Genomic DNA, 20,456 nt, shown 5'->3' with positions numbered 1-20,456 from the left:
AAAGAAATTGATGAGATGAAGCCCGTTACTTTCCCTAAAGACATTACCATGAATTTTCATGTTTGAATTTTTTCTCTGACTGTGAAAATGTATGACATTATTGCATTATTCTGAGGTGTATGAATTTTCTTTTAAGTATTTACAGCACCATATACATGTACAGGTTCTTCCGCAGTGTTGAATTTTTGATAATTCTGAATATCATTCATAAAATTTAGTAATTATTAAATATATATCAACACGAATATCTTAAATTTTCTGAATGATTTCATCATTGACAAAAGATGAGTATTCCATTTTTTTTTCATTATAAGCATCCACTTCTTCCTGCTGTAAGTGTACATCATTTTTCAGTTTTCTGCTTGTTCATGTATCTACAATTAAAAAGAGAAATGAGTTAGTATTGAATTATAAGCGGCTATTTTTTCCTTTCTTTCAAAAAGATTAAACGGTTGAATGCATCTCACACTTGATGGGACTAGGAATTGACCTACCGTTTCAAATTTAAAGTAACTCAGCATTACTGTAATTAGGTTTGGTGATCTCTACATGTAATGCAGATTTTTTTTTAGACGTAGAAATGTAGCCAAATTAGAGAAAAAAATTTCCCTTTCATTTTTATTTCCCAAATATTTGTTATGTTATCGATGTGTTTTTATACATTTTGCTGTATTAGATATTTTTAACTTTTTTCTTTGTAACATTAATTATTCAATATGATTTACAAAAGAATATTAAGTCTGCTTACATAGAGAATCACTTCTGTTAGTTGATCTGATTATCCAGCTCATTACATTAACATAAATATATCCTCGGCACTAAAGTCAGGCTCTTAGTTTCCTTAACAGTCTTCAAATGTTTCTCTCCTACACCCCTTGATGTTTACCTCTCAAATCCTTCTCAACATCATCAACCCAGTCTCTTCCTTAGTTCTCTTCTTCAATATCTCTCAGGCTTACCAGAACTGTTTGTACATTCAATGTTTCTAAAATTAACACCTTTTTCCACTTTGATTTTCATTCTGGTTTTGATATTAATTTGAGACCCGATCTATTCTGAGGCCCTTGTTTATTGTGCACAAAAGCGATGTTAATACTACACCTAACCAATCGATGTAAAGAACCAGGTGATTTTTTTTATATGGGTTTTTTCCCTTGCCTGTGGAAAACCAAATTCTAACCATAAGGTAACAGGATCGATTTTGGTTCACCTACATATTTTATTTGCTCAGTACCCATCATATCTTGTGAGCATTGCTACCTGAGGAAATGCACAGTGGAGAACTACTGACCACTCCCTTGGATGTCACCTTAACAAGTTCTACTTTATTTAAAAGTAGAAAATAATTTAAATTACATTTATTTATATATTTTTTTTTTTTGTCTGTGTGGAAGTTATTTTTTTACTCCATTGAGTTGTATATTATATGTGTACAAGTATTTTGAAATGAAATAGATGTAATGATAAACTGGAAAAATTTACAACTTTATATTTCCAAAAATCAGATTCTGGATAGGTTAAGAATCTATTACAGGACAGAAATCTGAAACTTAACATTGAAAATTATATAGAACGCTGATTTTATTTTACAGTTTTTTTAATAATTTCATAATTTTTGTCTTAGATCGTGAACAAAGGGAGTTATATGAAGCGGCTAAGATAATTCAGAAGGCATACCGTTCATATAAAGGTCGTAAAAAACTAGAAGAACAAGACAAAGAAAGGGCTGCTGCTGTATTAATACAAAATTATTATAGAAGATACAAGCAGGTAATGTTATTTTTAATTAATTTCATTTAATAGATCAGATTGATTCATATTGTATTACACTAGATTTTAGTGATAGCTTCTATTGCTGAAGCTTTTGTTATTGCTGATTTAAAAAATCATGCTAAAAAATACTGTATGATTTTCTCTTCATTTTATTTCATAATAAACATTTTACTTATTCTTTTTGATTATATAATTATGATGACTGCTAGTAATGCAGTCGTATGTTCTCTTCCATAAGGAAATTGCTTTCAGATTTTGAGCAGGTACCATGCACGAGTTGTAAGTTAGGTAACTAGTGTATATAATTGCAAAGGAAATTTTGCATTTCAAAACAATTCAGAATGTGAATTGATTGCTTGTTGTTGTTAAAAATAGATTAGCAATTTCTTTCTTTCTTACTTTTTTATCAAAGCGAATCATAAACTGGCAACTTAAGAAAACAAAGCCGTTATGTTTTCCTTTGCCATTATACATGACACATAAAAGTTATTTTCTTCGGCAAATCAATTTAAATTTTGTAATGTTTTATAACAGATGGGAAATGTTGATTTAGCAGTTGTAGCAGATCAGCTGATATAATTATTATTGAGTTATTTTTTCGATTCATTTTTGTATTGGTATTGAAAATAGTGGCTTTTAATTACTCAAAACACAATAAGTTTTTATAATTGAGTGTCATAGGAAGATAATCTGCCATCCATAAAGAATTTTATTTGAGATTTTCTCTTTCTCCATTACCAGTCTGTCATTTGTGTAAGCTAGAAACAAAATTTGAAAGTAGTGAAAGTATTAGTAGATGCTGTATGATCACCTAAACTTAAAACTATTTACTTTAGAAAACAAACAAGTTATGGAATCATTAGTAAAGAGCCCTCAGATATCAACAAAAAATTCTTTTGTTTGACTGGAAATAATCAAAATAAGTTTGGAATAAATTTTTAAAGAATTTAAGTTTAAATATTAACAGCCAGATTACTTCATGTATTTTGTGAATGTGATTTTGATTTTATGAATAATCTTATATTCATCGTAAGGCAAATCCTCATTTCACTAGTTCTGTTATTTAATATAATTAAGCACACTTCAAATTGCACGGTCACATTAGGCCATCGTAATCATTTTTATTGAACTATGAAAATTATTGAATAATTAATTGCATAGGATGCTGAGAAATAATGTAACACCATCTCATTTATGATCCTTCCAGTTCTTCATTGTAGAGAATCGTAAAAGACACAGTATTTTTTTGAATCTACTGATTCAAAACCATCTCAGTCTCAGAGGTTAGTTCAGTTTTTAATGAATAAATCAGAATAAAAATTTACTAGAGAAAATCTTTGCTTTAGTGATTAAACGTTGTCAAAAAGTGCAAGAAAAGAAGAAGATTTTGAAATGTTCAGATGCGTATTAAACAACCAATGATAAAAAAAATTTTATTAACTGTTTTCATACTAATAATTGGGAAATTTGAATTTTTAGCACACCCAGTGTATTTAGTAATTGTGTCTACAATTTTCATAATTATTCCAAAAATATGATTTATTATAGAACAATACTGTAAATTTTATGAAGTAAAAAAAAAAATTTTTATTTAATTTTCATTACATGATAATCTTATTTTTTTTATTTTAGTTATTCAAAATCAGTACTTTTTACTACACTTTACCTTTCTAAAAAAGTTTTTTTTGTTTTTTATCATACATATCAGTATTTGGATTGAATACATTTTTTGGTTGTTATCATAACGACACAGCAGAAATTCAGACTGTTTAAAGCAATTAAGAAACAAAAATCATTTTCTCATGTTACCAGTTTCTGTCAACCACATGTAACAGATTTGTCTATCAACATCGTTTTTTCATATAATAAATAAATTTTAGCTACATTTTTTCAACCTAAATTTCATGAAAAACCCTTCTTGTGTAGGTCTTAAGATATATGTTTTTTTTGTAATTTTAGGATAGAAAATAGTTTATAAAACGTGTTAAAGTATGTACAAGTACCGTTTTAGATGTATGATGTAAACAGAACTGTACCTCGGTAACAAATGTTGACAGTCGTAGCTAAGAGAATAAAGCAATAATTATTGGTATTTGAATCTACTTATTTAATTATTTTCTTGTTGCAGTATGCATATTTTAAACAAATGACAAAAGCAGCTATGGTAATACAGAACGGTTTCCGTTCGTATTGTGAACACAAAAGATTTAAAAAGAATCAACAGGCTGAAACAGAAGCCGCATTACGTATACAAAACTACTATCGAAGTTATAGAGAGCATACCGGTGGCCCGCCTACCAGCGATAATAATAATAACAATAGCAGTAATATCGGTAACACTGCTAATAATATAGGAAATAATGGTGGAAGTATCGCACCACCAAACGGTCTCAAGTGAGTACATTTTTGTATTTTACATTTTTTAATCTTTTAGTTATTTAGTTGTGTATTAATCAGTATTTAAAAAAATAATAAAAATTTTACTTTTTATTTAAAGTTACTGACCAAGAAAAGCCTTTCATTTCAATCTTTGGGCATTTCATGTAGTTTTTGTTTGTATGTTTGTGTGATACAGTTACAGCCAAACATGTTGTCTGCTTTTTATGTTGTTTTGCAGTAAGATACATTGCTATTAGGCAGAAAAATATGTACGTGTAGTAATTTTTCATCTAATTGTTTTTTGTTTCAAAATGGTGGTTATTATAGCTATTGAGAAGAACAACCACTTTTACTGCTCACTTTCTGAATCGATATGTGTGGCTGCTCTTTTTCAAAACTAGTACACAAAGTCTTAATTTTCTTTAAACTGAACACAAATTTCCTTAGTAAAATGAATTGTTTTTTAAAGGATTTTTTCCTTTTAGTTTCATTACCAGTTAATGCTGCTTTTTAAATATACTTTAGTTTTATTCATTAAACAACTTCCTATCACTTGTTGAAAATTAACTAGTTGCTATATTAACATCACACATGTGAACAGCATCAGTATTCTATAAATTTATTACTACACATCTATCGGCTTTTCTTTCTGCACTTCGAAAGGAGTGCTTTTGAATGCAGTTAGTAACTGGATGCATATACTAGACAAGTGCCATAAAAGTATTATCATGACGATATAGGTACTGGAATATAGATGGTGATTATCCAATATAATGTGGATTATTTTTTTACAGCTAATTTTGGAATTTCTATTCAGTTTTATGAAGTAATCTTCTTGTAAGAATATGATTTTTCGCAGTAGATGATCTGTACCAAATTCAGTTAGCTTATAGAGTTCAAGAGAATAGACTGCACATACAAGTATTCAGTGATTCATAAGCATCTCCTGTAAATCTTGATGTACATTAAAGAAACTACACAAAGTTAATATTCAATAACCACACACGATTATATTTTATAAGAATTATACGTATATTTTTAATTGAAATAAATTAAGACACGTTAAATGATCAGTAAACATTTCTTACTTTGTTTAGCACATCTGATAACCCATGAGTATTTTATTCATTAAAATTTTTTATGTTTCCTTGAGTTTTTAAGAGTTAAGAAATTGTCAATTGTCCACAAACTGTAAAAGTTCACTAAATTTCTATGATAATAAACAAATAATAAATTCATTCAGTTTTTGCCATCCGATTGCAAGAAATCCATACTGCTGTCAGTATTAAGAGACATAATGAGAGGTTCAATTTTGTTTTCTATTATATTATTCAATTCCCAGTAATTTGGTTCAACAGTATCTGTTACATGTTTTACACAGTTTTTCCATTCCTGCTGGTGATCCTATGAAAAGATTAAGGGTTTTAATAAAACTGAGAATACATAACATTATTTATATAATTGTTTGATTACATGACTACTATATGACTAATTATTTGGTGACTGATGTATGAAAAATTATTATAGTGTTGTATGTATATATATATATATATAAAATGGCCATTTTGTGAATCGGTACTGATACACGAAACGTGACTCATCAGAATCATGACAAAGGTCATTCACACAAAAAATGAAACGTTTGTTTATTCTTCACTTCGTAAGCTAACTGAATACAGTATAGTAATTCTTATCAAATGGATTTTACTCGATTTACAGAGATGAATTTGACAATCTATTATTAAAGAGCACTTATAACATTTTTTTGTGAGTTGTTTATAGCTTACGTGTACCATTTCTCACATCTTGAGGGCTGTTTTTTTGTTATTTTCCCAATAATTTTCTTTAAACCTTTTTATCTTATTACCTTTCCTATACCATCCATTTACTTCTTATCAGATCGTCCTCCTCTTTCTGGAAAAACCCAATTGACCACTTTATTAGACCATTTACTTTCCATCTTGTGCAAATAGTCATGTCATTTTAGCTTTCTTCCTCTTCATTATCCTCCCTACTACATTTCATTTTTCAACCGTTCTTCTCATAATCTTTTAATTCCTTACATCCTTTAATCTGGACATAAAAATGTCTTATGAAATATAGGGTATTTAAGATTTTTTTTAATGAGGTGTGCAAGCATCAACTGCTAAGATCATTTAGCTTGGATGAAAATTTGTAGCGTACGAAAAATGCCACGCCGGACTGACATTTATACCCAGGACCTCCAGGTGAAAGGCTGAGATGCTACCAATTGCACCTTGGAGGCTGGAAGATCTTTTTTTTATTTATTTCTGTTAACTTCTGTACCTCAGCACCGTGTGTGAGTGCATGCTTTTGGATTTAATTTCTTGTTTTTCTTTTTGTCTTATTCCAAATCTCCATAGATCAAACAATTTAATTTAACTATATGTAATCTTTTTGCTTTATGCAATTCAGTTTCCTCTTTCTCTTCATGTATCACCTTTTTTTTATATTTAATATCACATTAAAAGCTTATATTATCACATATTTTGATCATTTTGCTTTCTGTTTATAAATTAATCTCAGTATTTTTTACAGTAAACACTTTCTTTTATTACAATTTACAGTTGTCCCCCCCATCTCCTTTAATTTTTATAAATCTCCTCACTGTTTATCATATTTGTAAGATGTTATTATGTTATGATCATTTTTAAACAAAAAGCTGTGTAAATAATCAGCATTTATCTCTGTTCTCATAATGGCATATTTTATCTTCAATTCATTCCTTAATGCTTTATTTAAGTATATTTCAAATAAGTTAGAGATAAAAGAGCAACCCCAGTAAAGAACTTTAAATATTTCATAGGCATCAGAATATTTCCTCTGTAATTTAATAGTCAGTCTTTTTCCTTCATAACAAACATCAAACAGTCCTATAATACATTTTTGGTATTCGGCTATGTAATATTTCAGAAATGTTTATTACCTGATCTCTAATTACACTCATTACATTGAAATATATAATATGCTTTGTAATTAATTGATATATTTTGTTCTACCTACACATAAATTATTTTAATATAAATGTAATAATTTGTTTGTTTAATTTTTTTATTATAGAAGAACTTATTCACAGAGACGGCAGCACCAGGCTGCTAGGAAAATACAACAATTTATGAGGCAGTCTAAAAACAAGTGAGACATTTTTTTAAAATTTATATTTTAAATGTTAATGCGTTATTTTAAGGAATTTTATAGAATTACAATTATTTAAATATTTTTTTTACCTGATTCTCCAATAGGTAATTTTTTGGTTAATTTGTTTGTTTGCACCTTTGTAATTGTATTAATTCCAAATTAGTACAAATATCATTAACTTCTATAACGATATTATTCTTGAAAATGGTTTATAAAATATTTAAAAAAATTTTTAATTTATTTAAATAGGACAATCGTGGAAAAAAATAGCAAAAATAATATATATAAATAAAAAAAAGTTTTTTCAATCAATAAATATGAAGATTATTATTTATTAGTTTGTTTAACTCATTTTTAATCAACTTGTATCATTCTAACTACTGAGGAATTGAAAAGACACACAACTTAGGTAACTTATCTGTTAATTATCATGGAATTATTAAAATTTCACTTTTTTTTACGTAAATGATATACTTTTTTCTTTTTTGTATAAAATTATGGAAATACTATTTAAAAATGTTAAGGAAAGTTTTAAAAGTACTTTCTAAATACTTAAGTATATGTTTAAACGTGTTTTTTCATGCAATTTGAAATCGTCTTTATTCCTTGCCTAAATGATGGATTTGTAGTTTTATATTATGTAGAATTTTCAAATCAAGTATGAATAAACAGCAAACTAGTTAACAGAGGAACAAAAAAAATGTCAGAAAGAGAAAGAAATGGAGCTTGATGAAGATCTAAATAGCTTGAAATTATTTACTTAGAATCAAATACAATAATACTTATGTCACTGGAATTTGCTGATACTCCATCCAGTAGAACGTGACATTGGCTGTTTATCGGGGCTGTGAAATTAATTACAATATGTTAATAAATACTCAGTTGTCATTGTAGCTGATAATTCTCCAAGACATTCACCCCAAATCTTCTTTTTTTTTCACCAATGATCTTGTAGCTTATGGAAGTATGAAAATTTTTAGAATTCAAAATTCTCCTATTTTGACTGTTTACACATCCATTAATGTGGAACATAAAAAGAACAACAATCAAGAGAACCGATGATTTAAATACAATGAATATTTCATGTTGTGCTGTTTATGGACTTTTTGTCAGATTTGTCAGTGGCACACTAGGAACATGTATTCCTGAAGAAACATAGGTCTAGAACCCAAAAAGAGCCTGAGGAAGAAGTTTGAAGAACTGTATATCTTTCAGTAGGTCTCCTCATACTAGAAGTTGTCACACATGCCTAAACAAAGATGTTTCGGTTACTGAAGACAGGATCACAGTTGTACAGCACTACATATGAAGAAACCCCCTGTCTGTCTGTTTACTGCCTAATACAGTATAAATCAAATTTAGTACTACCTAATAAATCAAATTACATAGTGCCCAAGATCTGACATTCCCTCTGAGAAGCAGTAAGGAGTATAGACGACCATTAGTTTAGGCTATCACTTACCGTTTTGTTATCACTGGATTAAAACTTGTTTTTTTTTTTTGTAAATACATCAATTATTATGAATAATAATGTATCTGTTCATCATGAATGATTAAAAATTTTACATTAATTAAATATATTTTTATATACTGACCCAGCTTTTTTCAATTTTCAATAAATTTGGTGATAAATTGCACATGAATATAAATGTTATAAAAAATTTTCTTTCTAATTTTAATTTATCATTTTAAATATAGAATATTTTATATTTTACAATTCCTACTAATAACTCATTCATTTGCTTCCATCTTTATCCAAGAATACTTACAACTAAACTTTTTAGTAATTTTTTTTAACTTCTTGAATGGTTTTTGATGATTAATTCGTAATGCCAAGTGACTGAAAAATCATATAACCTAATATATTATTTTTGCTAGATAATAACAAAATAATGTTAAATGGATAATTTTTTCTTTAAGTGTAACAGTGTTGATTTGCTTGCCCACCTGTTAGACAGCTACCAGAATTCTTTCCTATTTATCTAGATGCAATGTATTGATGTTCAAATTGATATACAACGCTATCTGCTATTTTTCATAGATGACGTTTGGATTAATGGGTACTCAGCAGCCGTGATTTACATGTAGTCAGTCAAAACTAGTCCTTGATCCGATCTCAGAAAATATACTACAAATTTTCAGGCTGGGGTATTTCAATACTTAGATGTATCGGATTGTATCTTAATTTGAGATGTATGGATATCCCACATACAATCACACAATAATACAATCACACTGAGCGTACAGACACTCAGTAGTTGAGAAATTATGAGAGGACTGACTTTTTGGGCAAGAAGGGAGCAAAAACGTTTTTTATTGATTCTGAACCTGTTGTAGTTATCTTAACTACAGTTGGAAAATCCATAAATCAGTAAGTTCCAAAGAAATTAAGAAACATTGGACGGTTCATCATATAAAACAGATTTACCAATTCTATCATTGAACAATGTAGAAAAGATATTTATAATTTTCTACTGAATATATAAATTAGAAAAGTTACTAGTTTTATAATGGGCTTGGATTATGTTTAAGATTAATTTAAAACCTATGAGACTGTAGGAAAAAACTCTTATTTTTATTTTATATGAACATTTGTGTGAAATTGTTAGATTTTTTTTTCCCTAGATTATGAAATTTTTTAACACAAGAGAAAGTCATTCTTTGGAATCTCCCATCTTCCAGGATCAGATATGAGCTAATAAGTAAGACTGTGTTTAAAGGTGAAAAATTATTTTCTGTATTGTACTTATAAGAACCAAAGAAATCGATTCGACTTTAATATCCAATTTTTGGGTGATGGATTGCTTATACCGGTTGTATTTGTTCTCAGAATGTAAGTGTTTTGATGTGTGAAAGTTTGTCACAGATCAGAAATTAATTGTTATATTCTGCTAGAAACTTATTTTAGAGATTTGAAAAGCGGTACGGATTGTCTTATGGAAATGTTCAGAAGAATATACACAATTATAGGAAGTTCCACAAAACACCATAGATAATTTTATGGAATTGTTCAGAAGATTGATACGACTGTGGGAACTTCCTTCTGTACCAGATACGTGTAATGCGTATATTACAATAATTAGAGAACAAAAAATAACTTCAGTATTACCCACGGTTTGCCTGATTCATTAGAAATATTTTAATTAAAATTTCTTTTACTGATGAAGTATTTATTTATTATAATATTTTCTTTATTTTGTCAATGCATTCACAGTATGTGGGATATTGGACCGGGAACTATGGTAAATATTTATGTAAATATTTAAAAATATCTAAATTTGTTTCCTCTTTTTTTGTCTATTTTTGAATACAATTTGTTTTTTAAGTTTTAATATATTGTAAAAAATTAACAATTGGTAATAAATATGTGTTTGGTTATTTTTAGTTTTGAACCTCCAGAAGAACGAAAATTCTCTTAAGCTAATATCCATTTACAAAAAATGAACATTTTAAATGTAAATTTAACCATATTTTAAAAATAGTTCATATTTTTTCCTTGCATTTGGTACTATTCATTTTTAATTTAATATAATTATTGCTGTTGGTAATCATTAAATTAAAAATATCCACATTGAATAGAATTACTTAAGCGTTAACACAGAGTGATTGCCATATAATTTTGTATTTATATACATAATGCTAATTTCTGTCCTGTAATGGTATAGTGGCATCTTTGCCTTTCATCAAGAAATTCCAAGTTCTTTAAGATCCCATCAGACACGGCATTTACTACACACTACAAAATTCATTATTACCCATCAGCTGTTATATTATGAAACCGGCATACCGAAACATTCGTAGAGCCTCCTTGGATGATCAATTCAAAAATGTTAATAAAAAAGACAAGAATGTGAACATCTTTTAAAGAGAACTAACAAACAAAACTTTTGAGATAAGAAACTTCACCCTTAACAAAATATCAGAAATTTAATATTTTTCACATTTAGTTTCAAAAGTGGTATATCCTAGCTAGTTGTCTCTTTTCATTTAAACTTTTGATCACCTCTAGATGGAGTAGAGGTGTTTTAATTTTTTTGTATTTTTTTTATTTTGGTTTTTTATAATCATTATTAATACTTTTTATATGAAAGTAACTCAGATAATTCTAGAAATAAGTAAATAAATAGGTATCCTTAAGGTTCAGAATTGTGGTAACTGGCATTAAAACTCAGCATAATACCGCAAATATATCACAGTATTTATTGAAGAAAGTATATCAGGCATTCATCTGTTTGGATCGAAGTATTGTTATTTTCCTTATTTATTAAATATCTTCTTTTTTTGTTTTTATCATTGAGTTTCTATTATTTAAAAATTAATGATACAAGATCTGTCAATTACGATTCTTAGTTGTAAGTTAGAATTATAAATTTTGCAAATGAAATAGGTTTTTTTCATAATTTTGAGCTTATCTGAAACAACAAAAAAAAGAATTGTTTTCTGTTTTTATGCATATATTACATCAACCAAAAATATAAACTGGACTTTTGTTTTTAGCATTTATTAGTGTAGAATAAAAATAGAAAATATATTCATGGATTTTTCTTCTTAGACTCCCTGAAGTTCACTACATTTTTCTGAATATAAAGGGAGGTTGTAGATTCCCTCTTCATAAAACATTTGAGGACATGTCACAAGCCAGCCTTGTGCACTAACTCCTTTAATTTGTTGATGCTCTGAAATTGATGTCTTCCCAGTACATCCTTTAATGGCCTAAATAAATAAAAAATCTGTATTATACCAGGAATTTTCTAAGGTTTCGTTGTAAATTTCAATCAATTTATCCTAAGTGCTAATGGCTGTGTGAGAACTGGCATTGTTGTGAAAGAGAATCACATCTCTGGTCGCCTGACAGTGCCTTTTGTTCCTGTAGGTGACTTTCACTATTATGCTAGTAGTACATAGTATTCATAGTGCGATGTTTGTACAGAAAATTGACCAGCATTTTACTTTTCCGGTCAAAGATGATTTCAAGGATTTTTTCCTTTACAGGATAAGCTTCTCTAATCCTATACCACTCTATACTAACCGATTTAGACAGGAATGTAATGATGGATCCATGTATCAGCATATATGACCATTTGATGTAAAAAATTATTTCTCTCTGATCAAAATCAGTTTAGGAATCTTTGGCAAATTTCCGGTCAGGCCTGTTTCTGATTTCAGATCTAAGCCTTTGAGCCCACCATATACGGACTTTACAGAATCTAAGATCATTTGTATTGGTAGAACAGCTCTACTCTTATAACTGATACCTACTTCTAAAGCAATCTCGTCGACCGTAAGGTGCCAATAATTGTGTTCATTTAGATCAGAAATTGATTGAATGTTGCTATTCATCATTTTGTCTATTTTTGAATACAATTTGTTTTTTAAGTTTTAATATATTGTAAAAAATTAACAATTGGTAATAAATATGTGTTTGGTTATTTTTAGTTTTGAACCTCCAGAAGAACGAAAATTCTCTTTAATGCTTCCCTTTAATGCTTATTGTGATTCTCATTTCTTGTTGCTTCACGCCATCCTTCAGATACTTGATAACATCATAAGCATCGTAAACTCCGTACATGTAGTCTAGTCAAAATTTTAGATGTGTTTAACATGTTCTTTAATGAGAAATTTAGAATAATAAGTTGTGCAACAAACAGTGAAACGTCTTGCTTGACGTTACTGAGCAGAGAGACATGAATGCCAATTCATTAAAGCTTATTTGCCTGACTTTTGTGTGTGTGTGTGTGTGTGTGTGTGTGTTGTCATCTCAGCGGTGGAATGTTGTATTCCAGGACAATTCTTAAAACACAATTTAAAAGTTTTTACTGCACAGAAAATAATTGATATTCATGACAGATCATTGTGCAACCCTATCTATGTATTCCCTTGCATCTTTATGTATCAAATTAGATTTTATATAAATAAATTACTCAAAGAATACCATTTCTGAATTTCAAAATACTCTGATGCATCCAGTTCACAAAATTAGATTATTTAAAAGTATTCCAGAAAATGCTGGTATGTATTTATATCAGGGTGTATTTTATGATGAAAATAATGTTGTTTTATTTTACTGAAACCTTACTTTTATAATTCTTACCTTACTTTTATAATAACCTTTTATTACTACTTTTATTATAACCTTACTTTTTATAATTCTGGATTCTTGTCATGACGGTTGTCCTTTCTACTACTTTTTAATTAATGCATCCTCCACGATTATTATACTTGGATATCATCTTTTTGAATTCAGATATTTCAAACCGATTTTTTAAAATGTTTAACCAGTAAAATTTTTGACTGGATTTTGATTGTTTATTTATATATTTTTTTTATTTATCTTCTTTAGATTGCAGAGAGAGCGAGCAGAAAAAGAGAGGCAGGAGTGCCATTATCCGTGACACAAGGATGTCCACCGAAATTAGCATTATCCCACCATATCACTGCATTAAATGCTGCTTTAAATAGGCAGAAATAATATTAACACAAAGGTAAGGTTTGTTAATTCTTCATTGATTTTATTATTCCAAATAAACTGAAAAAAGAGATATGCGTAATGAAAAGATGTTTTACGTTGTTATCCATATCGTGATTGTTTGATATTTTTTTATTCAATGTAAAAGAAATTATATATATAAAAAAAAGCCAGTAAGTTTTGCAACTCTGGCTATTGATAGCTTCACCCTTAACATAACTATTACTTAGTAGGAAAATTAAGTGGAACATTAAAAATCTGTAACTGTTTAAGTAAGTAATTATGTTTTTCTATGATTAAAATTTTTAGATGCAGGACCCATGGTGACTATATGTTTTTGCACTCGTAATAAATTTTAACCAAAATTAAATGACATCAGTGACCCATATTCAGAGGTCATTGTACAAAATTTCATAAAAATTACTGGTTAATCCAATCTATAGATACTGAGCAAAACCATAACTAACAGAAAAAAATGGTTTATTTCCCCTATCTCTGAATGTAATTACCCAAATACATAATCAATATGACATATTAACATAATAGAATCATCCAATTACTACAGGAATACCCAGATGCTACAAAGAAGAAAAAACTGCTTTTTTTTGCCTTCTTCTGATCTTGGAGGTTTGAATAAGACAAACATTTTTGGAAAGGGTCTCGGCTATCTAAGAGGCATTAAATAATTTTTTTTAAATACACCTAACCTTTGAGTAAAATTTTGAAATGTGGAACCTTAAAGTTTCACATCTTCCTATCGCCTCGACCAATTGTGACCAAAATTAAATGACATCAATGCCCCATTTACAGAATCATCATGCTAAATTTCATCCAGATCAGCTTATCCAGTTTGGAGATATCAAACAAAAAATAGACCAAATCTATCTTTATATTTATATATATTTTTCAGAATTTCTCAATGCTGAAATTAGTTTTTTTTAGAGGAGAGTATCATGTAAGAGATCTGCAAAAATCCTTGCATGTAAAATTTGACCATCTTGCCAGGAGGCCTTGCCCTCTGGTCCGCGGGGGACCTCTGAGGTGACCTCTGCGGGAGAGGTCACCTCAGTTGCCAATCCCATCTAACCAGAGGGCTGTGCCCCATGGACTCTGGCAGTAATCATTACCCTCATGATAGTGATAAATAACAACTATTCAGGTTTTATTGAAACCTGAAAAAGAAACTAAATTAAAAAAGATAGAATAATAGTAATTCTTGTAGCTAAAGTACACACACTTTTGATAACAAAAAATTCATAAATTATTTCTGTCGCTTTGATGACAGAAATATAATAATGAAGTAAAAGAATTTTAATGAATATCTTTAATTCACAACTTCACCCCCAAGGAGGCTAGGACCTCAGTCTATGGTTTAAAACATTCCCTGGGATAATTCGAATGTATCCTGCAAATTTGAAAGCAGTCAGTCAGTTGATTCTTGTGTTACATGAGAACAAACACAGACAAACTTTCAGCTTTATTTATAAGATGTATATATATATTATTATTATTAAATTGTTTTCTTTTTCTTTATTTCATTCGTAGTTGAAGTTTATTGCTAAAAATTACATCGGTTTTTTAAAAGATCAAAAACGTACTCGTAAAGAATTAGGCTATAAGCTTTATTCTTGAATAAATGGTAGATTGCCTGTTAGTTGGGTAACATAATAGATATATCATCATATTTCACCAAACATGCCTTTTTTCCTAATGTTTAAATCCATCTGACGGTTTTCAGTAGTACTGCATAACTTCTCGAATATTTAACGATAGAAATCAGTTCTAAATCCAATATTGTGACTTGCAATATTCTTTTTTTATTTCATCATCAATTTAATTCTTCAAATGAGTAATGGTTGGTAAAAACCTGGAATGATGCTCTTCATCATAAAAGTTATTTCTACTGTTCTCAAACTTTTCACCCATTTATTGATCAATGAATTAATTCACTGTCTTTTTGAAAGTTTTGAGTGAGAATATGGAAATGGAAATATTTTAGCATATGAAAAATACCATGACTGCCTGGAATTTGAACCCAGAACCTCCAGATAAAAAACAAGACATTACCACTCCGCCAAGGAGATTGACATTTGTTTCATACATTACATTAACATTATACACTGTTAATAGAGTTGCCAATGAATTTCATTCAGCAACATATTTTGAATATTAAAAAACTATATTGCTGCCCAGATTTAAGAATTAAAGGCTACATCGTTATTTCAAAACTTTACAGCTTTATTTCAAAACTTATGTTCAAGTGAACATAAGAAGACACAGTAAATGTACACTGTAGCAAACTTGTCAGATTTTAGTCTTGCAGGTTTGTAAAATTTTTATTAGAGAATTTTATTAGTTATCATTTCTTTGGAGATAGAACTTATTGTATTGCATCCCTTATATTGTTTTCATTGGATGTAAATTATTTACACTTTCTTCCATTTTTCTAATCTTTTTATTCTTTATCATATGTAATAAGATTATTGCTAAGTGTATTTATCAAACTAATTTTTATTACATTTCCTTACTCTCTTCTTTTATGAAGTCATAAATATGAAACTTTTATGATCCACCAGGTAATCCCCCCTCCATGTATATTGTACATTATTGTATTATTAAATATATATTACTGCATTACTTTACAATGACCATTTGCAAAATATTTATATAACAGTGTTATAGTAATGGAAATTCCTGAAGTTGCTGTGAGTATTTATTTTCATCATTGTATGGAGATATCTTATAATATTGTGCAACTTTTTTTTCTCTATCAATTCAGATTAATAAGTATTTCTATACTTTCCAATAGTTCTCTAAAATCATCAGTGAACAGAAGACATTAGTGTTGTTCACTATAGTTTTCAAAACCTGTAAAGTAAATTTTTTTAAATTTTAAAATAAGGAATGATCATTACATTATTACTTATCATTATTATTATAGATCTTTAATTAATTATTATTTATCTGACCGAGAACTTTCATAAAGCTCTCATAAATACATAACACACATTTGGCTAAAAATTGGTTTATCCATTATGGAGATATAAATTCTTTTAACTGGTGGATAATTTTGATTAAATCAGCTGATATAAATACTACCAATTGTACAGTATATTTTTATATTTCTGTTAAAAATAATGATAGTAAAATATACAAACCAAGAACAGAGTTTTACATTTCAATGTCGATTGAAAAATTATAGTGTACTGCTGTTTTCCATGAAAAATTCTATATGAGATTTCCAAAAATTCTTCACTGCTGACTTGTCAACTATTTTTCTAGGTTGAACATAAAATTTGAAAATATATGGGTCCATTGGAGGCGCTCCGTAATCAAAAAAACGTAGAACTAATCACATTTTAAAAATGAATAATTTGTTACAGAGATATTAGTGAAGATAACTCAAATATCCTCCAGAAAGGCAGTATGTATAACGCTAGACATATCCAGACTACAAAGATCGTGAAGGAATTGAAGCTTACATATTATTGGCCAAGATTAGATAATGCGCTTGGTGATGATGATTTAAGAAAGGATGGAATTTTGTGAGGAATTTTTTATTAGTTGTGAAGTAATTCTCATTTTTCTAACCGATAAAACATCTTTTAAATTAAATCATCGTAATTGTTGTTCATATATCATGACTTCATTTTTTTTATGGAACTGTAGTGACTGATTTATATTTTAGCATGTTACGTTGTTATTTATGAACTATTCAACAATTATTTGTTTGACATCGATCGTCCCTTTGTTTGGTGGCAAAATGGGACACCTTCTCGTTATGTTTTTTCCAAGTTAGAGACCACCTTGCTCAAATCGTATCTGAACAGATAGGATGAGAAATACAAATAGCCAACCGTGCTTGTGATTTTTCATTCTGGGAAAAGTCATCAAAGATACAGTATTTTTTTTCAAATCTAAATGACTTGAATCGCTTCAAGTTGTCAATTGAAAATGTGATGGATTTTATACTTTATCAGAAAAAATATGTAATTCAGTGTTTAAACTGCTATGAATGCATAAAAGTGGAGGACAGTATTTTGAACCCTTCATTTAATATACAAGTACCGTTAAACATTTGTTTATTAGTTAATAATACGGATCTTTTTTTGTTAACTATTTTTTTTTATTAGTAATCAGAGAAATTGAATGTCAATCCACTCTGTATTTTTCAATTAAATTATAATGATTAATTAATTATTTTTTTCTTTTTGTTTCAGGCAGATGATAAATACCTTTGTTGCAATTAATCATTACACATATGTATTATTTATGAATATATCCAATTATGTATGCATATGTATGACTGAAGTATAAAAATCAAATCATACTGTAATTAAACTATATAAATATATATATATCAAAATATAATTATAATTATTATTATAACAGTTATAATAATGCACGACTTCTTTTTATTATATTATAAATTACATTTAACAGTTTTATAAAAATACTTATATAGATTCATCAATGTACCTGCAGTCCTTTTTAATTATTATAATTAATTGAACCATTATGTATTCGCTATTATTGAATTCAGATACGATTCAATAACATAACTTCAGTATTTATATTGCTATATAACTTTACATCTATGTACAATGAGAATGTATATATATATATATATATATTATATATATATATATATATATATAGATCACGTTTTAATGTTAGCTTTATAAATACTGAATTTAAATTAAATTTAATTCCCTCATTTAACATTAATTATCAGTTTAATTAATTCTAAATAGTGTTCACAAATATTGTAATATTTTGCAATGTTCATCATCAAATGTTTTAACTATTTTCTAAGTCTTTAATAAATTTAAATCAACTTTTGATCATTAAATAAATTAGTTTATTATTATTATTAGTTAATATACTTTGTAATTCTTAAGTAAATGTTAATAAATTTGTTTTTTTTTTTTTTAATTTGTAAATTGTATGTCGTCCATATTTTCCATTAAACTCAACATTCACTGAAACAAATGGAAAAAGATTTAATTAATGTACTGAAAATTTGTTCAAGATCAGCTAAAAATGGTAATTTGGACACAAGCCTTGTTATAAGGCAGTATGGTTATAAAACGAACAAATAAATAAAATATAGTTCTGTTATATAACTAACATTTTGCTTGATTTTTATTATTACTTTTTTAGTTTCTTATTTGTAAATCAGGCTTCATCAGTTTTAGAGAACTAATTTACATTACTTTATTTGTAAAGAATAATTTTTATTTTCCTGGCATCATAGCTCTAAAGCTATAATGCAAGTAATCTGTCAATAATTGAGGTATCGGTTTTTCATTTTTTGTCATTTCATAACCTAAGTATTCCAAAAAACAAAAAAGAAAGTGGATGTAATGTACATATATATGAGAGGTTATCTCTAATGTAAAAACCGTGTCGTAAAAAAATATATTCTGACAACTTTATAAATATTTTTTATTTCTCTTAAACTACATACCTTATACTACTTGTCTATATAATCGCCACATGAATTAATACATTTATCATAGCGATACACCAGCTTCAATATACCGTAGTCATATTCTTCTGCCGCTAGTCCGTTTAGCCACTAATTAACAGCATTTTTAAGTTCATCGTCACCTGCAAATTGATTACCACTCAAAAATTCTTTCAATTTCCCAAACAAATGGTAATCAGAAGGAGCTAAGTCTGGACTATGTGGTGGGTGATCGTAAATTTCCCATCCAAATGTTCTCAGTAAATCATTTGTCAGACCTGCAATATGTGGATGTTCATCATCATGCAGCAGGACGACACCGTCGGTCAGCCGCCCATGTCGCCAATTTGGATGGTGTGCCATAACTTATGTAGAGATTCACAGTAGGCTTCTGCATTTATGGTCGTTCCACACGGCATGAAATCAATTAGCAGTATGCCATACTGATTCCAAAAGACTGTGCCCATCAGTTTGCATCCAAATGGCTGTGACTTGACCTTTGTTGGTATGGTTGATGATTGAGGATAACGCCATTCAATTGACTTGCTTTTTCTCTCTGGCATGTAATACAAAATCATCCCTGTTTCATCACCAGTAACAGTTGAATTAAGGAACTCATCACCTTTTTCTGTGTAGCGCATCAAAAATTCTAAGGCAGATCCCATTGGAATTTTTTTGTGATGTTCCATTAAGACATGTACAAACCTTTCTGAAGCCTAAATGGTCATGAATAATGCGACCAATAACAGCTCTTGAAACATCAGGAAAAAGAAGAAGGGCCAAGTCCAGAAATCGTTGACCGACGATCTTTTCTGATTTCATCATTGATGGATTTGAATAAGTCCTTGGTGAATATCGAGGATCTCCCCAAACGTTCTTCATCATGCACATTAATTTTGTTATTTCTAAACGTTTTAAACTATTTTCAGACATTTCTTTCATTCATTACATTATCACCTTACACAGCAACTGACTGCATATGAATTTCAGCCGGCTTAATGTTTTGACGGTTTAAAAAGCATATGACTACGTATTTCACAGTCTGCGACAACATCGATTTTCTTATTCATTTAATAATATAATAACTCGCACATAATCAAAGATACTACACTGCGACAATTTACAGACAACAATTCAGTGTGTACATTAATAGCGTGGCCATGAACAACACAGGTTCACCAACCTTATGGAGAGAAATTTCCCAGCGGT

At 28.7% G+C, this 20,456-nt stretch overlaps 1 protein-coding gene across 1 annotated transcript in view; it reads left to right on the top strand.

Moving 5' to 3' along the window:
- Camta (Calmodulin-binding transcription activator) overlaps window positions 1-18,232 on the top strand; it is a 403,237-nt gene extending 385,005 nt beyond the window's left edge. Inside the window, exons 29-33 of the mRNA XM_075381347.1 lie at window positions 1,625-1,770; window positions 3,902-4,167; window positions 7,234-7,308; window positions 13,652-13,793; window positions 17,998-18,232. Coding sequence (XP_075237462.1) covers window positions 1,625-1,770; window positions 3,902-4,167; window positions 7,234-7,308; window positions 13,652-13,703 — 539 coding nt within the window. The 3' untranslated portion in view covers window positions 13,704-13,793; window positions 17,998-18,232. The remainder of the gene's footprint in view (window positions 1-1,624; window positions 1,771-3,901; window positions 4,168-7,233; window positions 7,309-13,651; window positions 13,794-17,997) is intronic.
- Window positions 18,233-20,456: the final 2,224 nt, after the last annotated feature.

The sequence above is a fragment of the Lycorma delicatula genome, chromosome 13 (assembly GCF_047948215.1).
Source record: "Lycorma delicatula isolate Av1 chromosome 13, ASM4794821v1, whole genome shotgun sequence".
NCBI classification, from domain to species: domain Eukaryota; kingdom Metazoa; phylum Arthropoda; class Insecta; order Hemiptera; family Fulgoridae; genus Lycorma; species Lycorma delicatula.
Note: the sequence above shows the minus strand (reverse complement) of the source record. Positions and strands in the feature narration are given on the sequence as shown.